The 12,958-nt window shown below is 33.7% G+C and overlaps 1 protein-coding gene across 4 annotated transcripts in view; it reads right to left on the bottom strand.

Moving 5' to 3' along the window:
* Positions 1-12,958, bottom strand: part of Ccdc30 (coiled-coil domain containing 30) — a 136,117-nt gene that overhangs the window by 104,286 nt on the left and 18,873 nt on the right. For 3 of the 4 annotated variants that reach the window (XM_078026063.1, XM_078026060.1, XM_078026062.1), the window contains exons 2-5: positions 11,757-11,950; positions 9,941-10,030; positions 8,469-8,619; positions 484-555 (exon numbers count right to left, since the gene is read on the bottom strand). In XM_078026063.1, the coding sequence (XP_077882189.1) occupies positions 484-555; positions 8,469-8,619; positions 9,941-10,030; positions 11,757-11,924 (481 nt within the window). In that variant the 5' untranslated portion in view covers positions 11,925-11,950. The remainder of the gene's footprint in view (positions 1-483; positions 556-8,468; positions 8,620-9,940; positions 10,031-11,756; positions 11,951-12,958) is intronic. The other variant, XM_078026061.1, reaches the window with a different exon arrangement.

The raw sequence follows: 12,958 nt of genomic DNA, 5'->3' as shown, positions 1-12,958 counted from the left end.
TGCTAATCCCAAACCTAGTAGCTTTCCAGTGAACAAACATGTGTGAAGTACTGTTAAATGCTTTACAAGGTGTCTTGGTCTCAGTGGTTCTAGTAAAATATGTATTATTTTTGTTGTTCACAAGTTTTGATATCAGACGTATAAGGACTCAAATACCAGCTCTGACATATAACGTAGCTATTGGATAACTCATATAACCTCAGTTTCCTTCTCTGTAAAATGGAAATTTAATATTCATTGGAATTGTTGTGAGAATTAGAGATAATTCATGTAAAATACCTGGCAGAGTACATGTCACCAAGTAAGCAATAAGTGGTGGTAGCAGTAATAGCAATTATAGCAATAGCAATAATGTGGTAGTAGTGTTTATCATTTTAATTATTAAATATTATTATTTTAAAACATACTATTTAAAACACATTATCTCATTACCTAATGCATTATTATTCAATAACCATTATTACATCTGTTAGAATCACTCACCATTTTCTTTCAGTTTTATCAGATTTTCTTTCAATTTCTCAATTTCTTGTTGAGCCTTCTTAAGTGCAAAATCTAAAAGAAAAAAGGAAGAAAACCCTTGTGTAAGAAGCATATGATTAGCATAATAATCAAATTTCAAATACTTTCTCTTTGAACACTCTCTTTCATCTAACTGTCCTTTGAGTTTCTGCATAAATGTTACCTCCTCCAGGAAATTTTCTGGACTTCCCTCTCATGTTCTTACTGCTTCCCATGTTTATCCCTCTCACTGATTTTTCTGATCTGTAATTGCCTTTCCCTGTTTCCCCCAAAGGATTACATGCTGAAGGGTCTAGACTATCCTAAACAACAGGAACAGCTGAAAGTTCTAAAGCATTGTTATACTAATTTAATATAAAGATGTTACACCCAGAAATGATTAAAAATACTTCCTACAGCCAATAAAGCAGTCATGCATCACTTAACAATGGGGTAATGTTCTAAGAAATTTATTTATTTATTTATTGTTGCTCTTAGAAAAACAGATTCTGGAAGTACACTGGGAAAGATGAGACAAATGGAATGGAGTCATGAGAGAGGTGACGTGGCTTGGTTTTATATTCTCCTGCCCCAAACTCTCTACATAAGAACTGCATGTTAGGTCCTGTACACCTGAGATCCACTGAATTTCTGTAGTGTCTAAGAATTTCCAGGCAAAATATCTTCACACACACACACACACACACACACACACACACACACACACTCACTCCCCCCCCCCTCTTTCATTATAAGTCTTGTTTCATTACACTCAAAAATATTGTACTATTTTATTTTATTTAAAATTTACCACAAACTTAGTGGCTCAAAACAGCGTCCATAGTTCTATATGTTGGAAGTCCAGGCGTGGCATGGCTGGATTCTCTGATTATAAACCTGAAGTCAAGGTGTTGGCCAGGCTGTGTTCTCTGAAGGCTCTGGGGAAGAATCCACTTCCAAGCTGATTCAAGTTTTACTGAATTCAGCCCTTGAAGATGCAGGACTGAGTTCCCATTTCCTTGCATATTAGTTGAACATCTCTCTGGACCCTTAGAGGTTTCCCCCATTCCTTTTTTTTTTTTTTAATTTTTAAAAGTTGTTCTAATTAGTTAGTTATGCATGATAGCAGAATGCATTTTGATTTATTGTAGATGCATGTAATCCCTTGGGGGAAATAGGAAAAGGCAATTACAGATCAGAAAAATCAGTGAGAGGGATAAACATAGGAAGCTGTAAGAACATGAGAGGGAAGTCCAGAAAATTTCCTGGAGGAGGTAACATTTATGCAGAAACTCAAAGAACAGTTAGATGAAAGAGAGTGTTCAAAGAGAAAGTATTTGAAATTTGCTTATTTCAAATGGAGCACAACTTTTAACATTTCTCTGGTTGTAGGCGATGTAGAGTCGCACCACATGTGCAGTCACACATGTACCTAGGGTGATGAAATTCATCTCATTCCACCATCTTTCCTACCACCATACCCCCTTCCCATCCCTCCTTTCCCTTTGCCTCAAATTCCTCCATTCTTCCCATGCCCCCCGCTCCCATTATGGGTCAGTCTCCACTTATCAGAGAGAACATTTGGCTTTTGGTTTTTTGGGATTGGCCTACTTTGCTTAACATATTCTTCAACTCCACCACTTACCTGCAAATGCCATAATTTTATTCTCTTTTAATGCTGAGTAATATTCCATTGTGTATATGTACCACAGTTTCTTTATCCATTCATCTATTGAAGGGCATCTAGGTAGCTTCCACAGATTAGCAGTTTGTGAATTGTGCTGTTATAAACATTGATGTGGCTGTGTCCCTGTAGTATGCTGTTTTTAAGTCCTTTGGGTATAGACCCAGGAGTGGGATAGCTGCGTCAAATGGTAGTTCCATTCCAAGTTTTCTAAGTAATCTCCATACTGCTTTACAGATTAGTTGCACCAATTTGCAGTGCCACCAGCAATGTATGAGTATAGCTTTTTCCCCACATCTTCACAACACTTATTGTTGCTTGTATTCTTGATAACTGCCATTTTGACTGGAGTCAGATGAAATCTTAGAGTAGTTTTGATTTGCATTTCTCTAATTACTAGAGATGTTGAACATTTTTTTCATATATTTATTCTTCTGAGAAGTGTCTGTTCAGCTCCTTGGGCCATTAATTGATTGCATTGTTTGTTTTTTTGGTGTTAAATTTTTTGAGTTCTTTATATATCCTGGAGATTAGTGCTCTATCTGATCTTTCCCCATTCTTTGCCGCATGGTGTCTATCTTCTAAGTCAGCAATAGAGAATCTCCCTTATGTTAAATCTGTCTCAAACTTTGAATCTCTTCTGTCAGGAAAAGGGCTCACTTGACTAGATCAGGGTCACCTAGATTAATTTCCTTTTCTTAAAGTCAATTGATTTTGGACCATAACTACAGTTGCAAAATCTATTCACAGTAGCATCTAGATTGCATTTGAATGAATAACTTGGAAAAGGTGTGTGTCAAGGAGGAAGGCTCTTGGGGACCATCTTAGATTTCTGCCTACTATATCTGTTTCCTCAAGATCTCATGATATTTTTAAACAGTTTTATTGAGGCACCATTGACACACCACAAAATTTACCCATTTTAAGTGTATAATTTAATGATTTTTAGTATATGTATAGGTGTGCAACCCCACCACAATCTAATTTTAGAAGATTTTCATCACCCTGTAAAGAAATTTCCTGTTCATTTGGTTGGCAATGACTGAGGGTTCTAATATCTCCATGTCCTAACCAACACTTGCCATTGTCTGTATTTTTTCTTATAGCCATTCTAGGGAGAGTGAAATGATATCTTATTGTGGTTTTGTTTTGTACTTTCCTAATAACTAATAATGTTGAACACTGACAAGTAATAATTGCATAAATTTTATGGGATAAAGTTTGTTTTGTTTTAGGTTTACATTGTGGATAGATCACTCCTAGCCCTAGGTAACCACTAATCTACCTGCTATCTCTTTCGATTTGCATTTTCTGGACATTTTATATGAATAGAAAATACAAAACATGGTATTTCCCATCTGATTTCTTTCATTTAACCTGTTTTTGAGGTTCACCCATATAGCAGGTGTAATTATTTCATTCCTTTTTTATAGGCAAATATTATCCCATTGTATGAATGGGATAATATTCATAGGTCCCCAAGATCAGCAGATTGGTGGCTTGCTAAGAGTTCTCCCAAGACTCAATACATAGCTAAAATTTACTACAGCCAAAGTTTAGGAAAGAGAATCGACAAAGGCAAAAGGCACATGGGGCAAAGTCCAGAGGAAATCAGACCAAATCTTCTAAGAGTCCTTTCCTAGCGGAGTCACCATGATGTGTCTCCAGCAATGAGTTGTAACAACACTTATGAAATGTTGTCTACTTGGTAAATTCATCAGAAACTCAGTGCCCAAGGTTTTTATTGGGGTCTAGTAACATGTACTTTCTGCCTAACATGTACTTTCTGCCTAACATGTACTCAAATCCCAAAAAAGAAAGCAGGTGTTCATCGTAAACCATATTGTTTGTACAAATAATTTGGGCGGAGTGAGCCACTATTATTAGTTAGGGAATGGTGGAAATCCTCCCAAAAGCTAAGTTCCCAGATGCCAGTCAAGGGTTAACTGTACAAGGGGGCCCTTCTGAAGGATAGCAGTGTCATCCCTGCTGTGCTACCTTCTACATCATATGGATGTAAAGCACTTTGTTTATTCATTCATCAACCAATGGACATTTGGGTTGTTTCTACGTTTGACTATTGTAAACAATAGTGCTATAAACACTTATATCCAAGTCTTGGTGTGGACACATGTGTTCTCTTCTCCTGGATAGATACCTAGGGATGGAATTGCTGGGTCATGGTCATCCTACATTTACTATTTTGAAAAACTACCAAATCATTTCCCAAAGTATCTGTACCATTTAACAATTCTACTGGCAGCGTCTGAGGGTTCTAATTTCTCCATATCCCAGACACCATTTGCCATTGTCTGTTTTTTTATTATTATTATAGCCATTCTAGTGAAACTGAAATGATATCTCATTGTGGTTTTGTTGTGTACTTCCTTAGTAACTGATAACGTTGAACATTGAAAAGTAACAATTGCATAAATTTATGGGATCTAATTTGTTTTGATATAGGTTTACATTGTAGATTAAACCAAGCTAATTACTGTATTCATTATCTCAGATATGTATCCATTTTTGAGATAAGAAGTATTGACCAACTTTTCATGTACCTATTAGTCATTTATATATCTTTTCCAGAGAATGTCTGGAGACATATTTGGCCCATTTTTAAATTAGGCTGTCTTTTAATTATTAAGTAATAATAATTCTTTTCATATTCTAAGTAAAAGTTTCATATCAAATAAATGATTTGCAAATATTTTCTCCCAGTCTGTGAACTATCTTTTCATTTTCTGATGGTATCCTTTGGAGTATAAAGGTTTTTAATTTTGATTGTCCAATTCATTAGTTTTATTCATCACTTTTACTTTTGGTGATATATCATTGTATAACCCAACATCATGAAGAATTATTCCTTTGTCTCCTTTTTGAGTTTTTTAGTTTAAACTCTCACAGTTAGTTCTGAGGTACATTTTGAGTTGATTTTTATGTAGGTGTGAGATAGGAGCCTGTATTATTTTAAAGCAAATACTAGACATCATATTATTGGTCTATAGTTCAAAAAAAATAAAGACCTTCTTTAAACATAAACTCAACACTATTACATGTGACTAAGGAAATTTAATAATAATTCCTTAATTCATTATATCCAGCAAGTGTTAAAATTCCCAGTTATTCATAAACATCAAAAATGTGTTTAAATTAGGATCCAATAAAGGCCACATATTATAATTGATAATACACCTTTAAAATCTTTTAAAATACATTTCTTTTTCTTTCTTTTTTTTTTTAGAGAGAGAGAGAGAGAGAATTTTAATATTTATTTATTTATTTATTTTAGTTTTCGGCGGACACAACATCTTTGTTTGTATGTGGTGCTGAGGATCGAACCCAGGCCGCACGCATGCCAGGCGAGCGCGCTACCGCTTGAGCCACATCCCCAGCCCCAAAATACATTTCTTTTTCTTGATATTCATTTATTGAAAAATACCCTAATTATTTTATTCAAATTATTTATTTTTGAAAAATATTTTTATTATTAAGATTTTTCATTTCCATCCAAAATTTTTGATGATACAGAGAGAGCTGGAGAACAAACTAAAATTAAAATGCTTATTTAAAAAGAATTTGTTGTTGGAGCTGGGGTGGTGGCTCAGTGGTGGAGCGCTTGCCTAGCATGTGTGAGGCACTGGATTCGATTCTTGGCACCACATTAAAAAAATAAAGGCATTGTGTTCATCTGCATCTGAAAATATTTTTTTAAAAAAGAATTTGTTGAAAGAAGTAAACTAATACTTGAGAAACACTGTCATATAATACATATATTGTTATATAACCCATATAGCCAGAAGAATCTGGCTATAAATGGAAGTTTTAGGCAGTTACCTATAGGGCCACATTGATACTACATTTGGCATTCAAAAATGGGACTTGCTAATTCAGCTTTCCAACAGTCCCAGTATGTTCACCATGGAGATAGCTTTCAGTTGCTAGTTAGGATCTGCCATACCAAGCAACTACTGATGGAAAAGGTTGCCATGTGATTGGGGTTTTTTGTATTCAAATATAACTAAGAGTGCTGGATGTCATGATTTTTCTTTCTCTACATTATCAAATAGTGAAGATCGCTTCTTATTATACTCTCAAGGCCAATTCGCTTTTTATTTTTTTTCTTCAAAATTGGGTTTACTAAGGTATAATTTGAATATAGTAAAAATCACTTTTTTTTAAGTGTACTGTTTGAAGAATTGTGACGAAGATATGTAGCTGTGTGCCCAACAACCCAAAATATAGAAGAGATTTTCATTATTCTGAAAAGTTGTTTATGCCCACTTTTAAAAACACATTCCTACCAGGGGGTTGTGGCACATCTGTAATCCCAGGGACATGAGAGGCTGAGGCAGGAGGATTGCAAGTTTGAGGCCAACTTTAGCAACGTAGTGATACCCTATCTCAAAATAAAAAGGAATGAGGATTAGCTCAATGGTAAAACACCCCTGGGTTAAATTCCTAGTACTTAAAAAAATGCATTTATACCCTTCTGTCATTTGTCTTTAATCAATCAATTGGCATAATCATTATTGTTCTATACATTTGGCATTTTTCAGTGCTTATGATTATATAGTAACCTACATATTGCATTTGAAAAAAGTATCTAATTTCTTTAATCACACAAATTACAAATACATAGAGGAAATAATTTAAAAATTTAAATTTCATATTAACACAAATTCTAGACAAAGTAAAGATTTACAGATAAACAATGAAATATTGAAAGTACTAAGAAACAAATTACAAGTGAGGTAGACAGTTTGAATAATCTTGCAATGATGAAAAAGCTTTACACATGAAAGCCCTGAGGGCATAAGGAATAATTCTGATAAACATGACTTGATAAATATTAGCATTCCTGTGTAGAAAAACAAAACAAAATAAAACAACATTTATAACAAACAATAGGCTCAGATTCAGAATAAAGGCCTCCTACAAATTAATAAAACAATGATACAACATAATAGAAAAATATACAAGAGACTTGAGCAGGAACCCCCCAAACCATATATCCAAATGAGCCACAGCAACAAACATATGAGAGGGTTTTCAACTTTATTAGCCATCAGAGAAATTCATAGTAAATCCACAATGGAATACCAGTACATACTTAGTATAAAGAAGTAAAGTTAATAAGACTCAAACAACAGTTTTTTGTTTGTTTGTTTGTTTGTTTGTTTTTTGGTACTGAGGATTTAACCCAGCTAAACTTTACCACTGCACTACATTCCAAGCCCTTTTTGTTTTTTGAGACAAGGTCTCACTAAGTTGCTTAGAGCCTTGCTAAATTGCTAAGGTTGGCCTTGAACTTGTAATCTTCCTGTCTCACCCTCCCAGGCTGCTAGACTTATAGGCATGTACCACCACATCCAGTAACAAGTATTGTCAATGAATGTGGAAGAAAAAAAATCTCATATATTACTGAGGAGAGCTTACAACTATAGTACAAATATAGTCATTTGTTACAAAATGATGGTTTGGTTGACAGTACACCTCATATCCAATGGTGGTCCCATAAGATTATGCTACCCAGTGAAGTTGTAGACATCTTAGTTTTTATAAGCACACTCTATGATGGTCACACAACAAGGAAGTCACCTAATGACACATTTCTCAGAATGAGTCCCCATTGTTAAGTGATGTATGACTGAACTTTGGAAGACTAAAGCAGAATATACCCATAATGTTTGATACAGTCGTTCTATTCTTATATTTCTATGTTAGAAAGATGTAGATAAGTACACCAAAAGATGTATACTAAAGTGTTTATAGCAGGAGAATATATGATAGATTAAAATGGAAAACAACACAAATCTGTCATCCATCAAGAGCATAATAGATAAACTATAATATATTTATTAATGAAATATAAAAACAGCAAGAGTGAACAAACTGCTACTTGTTAACAACATGAATGAATCTCATAAACACAAGATTGGGGAAGATATGCAAACTAAAGAATGCATGCTGCATGTAGTCAAACCTCAGAAATAGTGTTCATAGTTCAGATAGTGGTCATTTTGCATGAGAAAAGAAGGTGAAAGGGATGTCTGGGATGCTGGAAATTTCTCATGGTGAGTGATGTATGCTTATGAGTTGTGTAGATCAAATGTTATGTTTGTGCTTCACTGAAAATTTCTAGACATTTTAAAAAATGAAGCTGTTTATCAGATTTTCATATGTTCACCTTAAAATATATTTTCCTCAGTGTACCTGTGTTCCTCCTAGATCACTACAATCAAAACATAGCCAACCATGGTGGTCTGAAATCTCAACTTACCTAATTTACCTTCTTCCTTCTCCTTCAATTGTAGTTTATCAGTGAGCCTTTGGATCTCTTCCTGAGCCATCTCCAACCTCTGGGTTACTTGTTCCGTGCCTTTCTCTAGGCAATTTTGTGATGTTTTATCTTCATGCAGGTCTTCATGAGACTGAAATAAAACTACTGTTAGTAATAAAAGAAAGTGTATTCTTATGATACTTGGCTATTTTCTATAATGTTTAAAAGCCAATAAAGAAAAGTAGAAACAGTATTTCATTGAGGTATAGTTCTTTTATTAGGTCAAATCAAATAAAATGGTGATATTTGACGGTTTTTTACTTGTAAACATGCAATTTTATATGGTTCAATAGAATCTACCTAAGATATTATGTTTTTATATGATTATAAAAAAGAATACAATTTAAATATAAAAGTGAATATCATTCAAAAAAGAGAGATGACATTTCTCAATTTTATGGTACATTAAATACAGTTTATAAAATGTTTCCACAGTAAGTATTTCATTTACTTTCAAAGTATTCAAATACTTAACAAGGCTCAAAGTTTAATACCAGAGCTCCCCTTCTGCAATTATTTTCAAAGATTTTTAAAGCTTAGAAATTCAGTCTCAATTATATTTTACTTTTGATCCTTGAAAAAGAATGATCATATAAATATAATAACCATACAAATTTCTCTAAGAGACAAAAACCAATGAAAATGCCATCAATATATCAAAACTACATTGAGCTTATTAGTGTATTTATTGGCGGTATTTTTTTATTCAAATATTTAAAAAATATTTTTGGTACAGGGCATTGAACCCAGGGGCTTTACCACTGAGCTACATTCACAGTCCTTTTTATTTTTTTATTTTGAGATAGGGTCTCACAAAGTTGCTGAGGCTGGTTTTGGACTTATGTTTCTCCTGTCTCAGCCATTGAGTTTCTGGGATTACAGGTGTGCCTTGTCATGCCAAGCTACTGACATACTTTTTAAATAAAGTTTAATACCAATCTATGTATAAGTTAATGTTAGAAGATTTTTCATATTACTGTATAGATTCTGTCATGATATATTTAATGTAAAAATATTTTTCAGGGCTGGGAATCAAACCTAGGGCTTTGCAAGTGCTAGGCAAGGGCTCTATACTGAGCCACATTCCCAACCCCCAAAGTGATTTCTTAAAGGATATAACACACATTGATTATTTAAACTTTAATACAGTCAATAAAAATCAGCTACTATGTTAAGTATAAGTTGATTAATTTTTAATTTCCCAATTTTGTGGTGTGTTTAAAATACTTTTATGTACAACTTGATCATATTTTACAGTCTGAATCTATACATATTTATATAGTCAAATTATATATATTATTATAGTCATATTAATATAGTCAAACAAATTCAGGTAAAAGTTGATTTGGATTAGCTTTTATTAGGTCAAATCAAATAAAATGTAAAGTAAAGGGTTGTAATTTTTTTTTTACCTCACTCATATATTTTTTAAACTGTTGTCCACATTCTTGGTGTTTCTGATGTTCTCTTTGCAGAGGCTGGTGGATTTGTTCAAATTTCTCCTTAACAAAAATTAATAAATAAATGAAACTTATGAATTAGTCTTCATGAATAAAAATGTTACTTATACCCAAAAAAGATAATGAATTTTTTTTTTTTTGGTACCAGAGATTGAACCCAGGGGTGCTTAACCACTGAGCCACATCTGCAAACCTTTTTTTTAATACTTTATTAGAGGCAGGGACTTGCAGAATTGTTTAGAGACTTGCTAAATTGCTGAGGCTGGGTTTGAACTCCCAATCCTACAGCCTCAGACTTCAGAGTTTGAGAAGGCTGGGATTACAGGTGTGAGCACCACCATGCCCAGCTAATAATCTATTTATACTAGAAAAAGAAAGAACTCAATCTAATCCTTTTGTGAGACTAGACCATGCATTCTCAATGAGGCAATATTGGTTCTTGAAGGGGCAATGAAATCTCTTACTCTTTTAAGTATACATATATGAAATTGTAAGTCCTTTAGTATTAAAATTTCATGGGAGAGAGACTAGAAAATAATTATCTAAAATTGATTGGAGAGACAATAGAAAAAAGATTGATTAACACAGGGCTTGATATTTAAACTCCACAAAAACAAAAAGTTAAACATACAAACCTGTCATACAACTTTGCCATTCTACTTCCAGGTATATGTCTAAGAGAAATGAAAGCTTGTGCCCAAATTAGGACTTATACATGTTACAAGCTTTAATTGAAAAATCACAGGGCAATCTTATTTATAAACACAGATGCAAAAATCTTATTCAAGGTTTTATCAAACCTAGTGTAATAATTTTTAGAAAGAATAGCATGAACAAGATGGATTTGTCCCAGGTATGCAAGGTCATTTTAATATTGGAAAATAAATCACATTAACACATTAAAAGGCCTATATCATTTCATTATCTTAATCAACCTAGAAAATTTTTTTATAAAATTCAACATTGTTTCCTAATTCTTAGTAAACTGGGAATTAAAGAAACTTTCTTAACCCAATAAAAGTATCCTTTTAAAAAGCCTTCAGCAAATATCTCCTTAACTATGATGCAATTCCTGAAAATAGCTCCAGCCACATTTCTCAGCATGAACCAACATGTATTAACCACGCCACGCTATTTCCTTTGCCAAGAATGTCTTCCTAACTTCTTTGCTTAGCTTACACCTAATCAGCTCTCAAAACAATATGCAACCTCACCTCTGGAAGCCTTTTCTGGTCACTCTGCCCATCCTCTCTGACTTAGCCTCTCCCCTGAGTTTTTCTAGCTTTCTCTGGCTTCCCTTAGCACAGAACTACCCACTTTGAACTATAACCACTGGCTTATATCTTTCCTCCATTAGTTTGTAAGTTCCTCACAAGTCCAGATCATGTCTAATTTGACAGTTTCTATACCCACTAGCACAAAGCCTGGCGCAAGTTAAGTCCTCAACAAATAACAATAATGCTAATTAATAAGTATGGAGTATTACATATATAAGTATGAAATATTTGCATATATTAAGTTACTTCATTCTCATGATCATCCTGTGGAGTAGTTGAGTTGATCTCAAATTTTATAGATGAGGAAATTGAGGCTCATAGCAGTTAACTCATTTTACATCATATTATCAACAAATGGCAGAGGAAGTCCCTCCAAATTTAAAGCCTGTGTTCTTAAGCATGATTAAACTGGCTTCCTAATATTGTAGGGAATGAAACATATTTAAAACTGGCCTTTGCCTTATTCAGTTATTTAGTTAATTTTGGACTACCTGGGGAAATTCTTTCTGCAGGTTACCATTCATATGACTTTGAGACTCTGGCTTGGAGTTCACAAGTTGCAATTTCTTTAAGAGTGTTCTTCTTTCTACCAGTGAATATGCAATTTGTCCACAGGAGCTTCTCGGAGCTATATTAGACAAATCTTCTTGAGACAACATTTCTTCAACTTCTTTTCTTTGGGTTTCTGTTGAGAAGAAATAACAGAAACCAAAGTGTTAAAAGAAATGCAGGAACATGGGCTGAGGCTGTAATTCAGTGGCAAAGTGCTTGCCTAGCATGAGTGAGGCACTGGGTTCAATTATTAGCACCACATAAAAATAAATAAAGGCATTCCATCCATCTACAACTACAAAGAAGAAAGAAAGGAAGGAAGGAAGGAAGGAAGGAAGGAAGGAAGGAAGGAAGGAAGGAAGGAAGGAAGGAAACAAACATACATGCACCAGGCTCTGGGTTCTATCACCAGCACCTCAAAAATAAACACAAAAGAAATGCAGGTAAATAACTGTTGTTAGAAGATGCAGAGAGAGCTCTTAATTAAAAATTTTAAATTAATTTGAAAAATAAACTATACTGATATTATCATTCTTCTCTCAATCTTTCAGGTTGTTTGCAAACTTTCAGAAACAGTAACAACAAAAAAATAGTGGGAAAATGTTTTTAAAAGCAGTAGATATTCTCATTACTGCGCAGCTTTTTAGTTTTTTTTAATTTAATAAAGTGAAAGTATATCCTTTTCTGAAAATATTGTTAAGGATGCAAATTTGAGTTTAACCCATATCTTTATTGTTTTATTGAGCATTTATTATGTGATATATATTATACTAAACTTGAGATTGAGATACATTTATTTCAATTCCTTCTGCAATCTAACAAAGTGGAAACTATTATTATTTCTATTTAAGATATGAAGACTGAGGCACCAAAAAGCCAAATAACTTGTCCAAAGTCATACAACTAATCCTGCCAAAATTCTTGGTGATATCAATATTCAGGTGTTGCGGGGAACACTTGCAGCTGACTTCTGTCTATTGCCTTATCAAACTTTCTTCCCAATTGAGCATTCTAATCTTAGAGATATGCTGTAATATCACCCAATCTAAAACGCAAACAAAAAACTCCTTCCTTCAAGCTCTTGCCCTCCTCCAGCTTCTTTCCATTTCTTCATTCTCCTTTACAGCAAACTTCAATAAAG

The sequence above is a fragment of the Ictidomys tridecemlineatus genome, chromosome 11 (genome assembly GCF_052094955.1).
Source record: "Ictidomys tridecemlineatus isolate mIctTri1 chromosome 11, mIctTri1.hap1, whole genome shotgun sequence".
Classification (NCBI taxonomy): Eukaryota; Metazoa; Chordata; class Mammalia; order Rodentia; family Sciuridae; genus Ictidomys; species Ictidomys tridecemlineatus.
The sequence above is the reverse complement of the archived record's forward strand: the minus strand, read 5'-3'. Positions and strand labels throughout refer to the sequence as shown.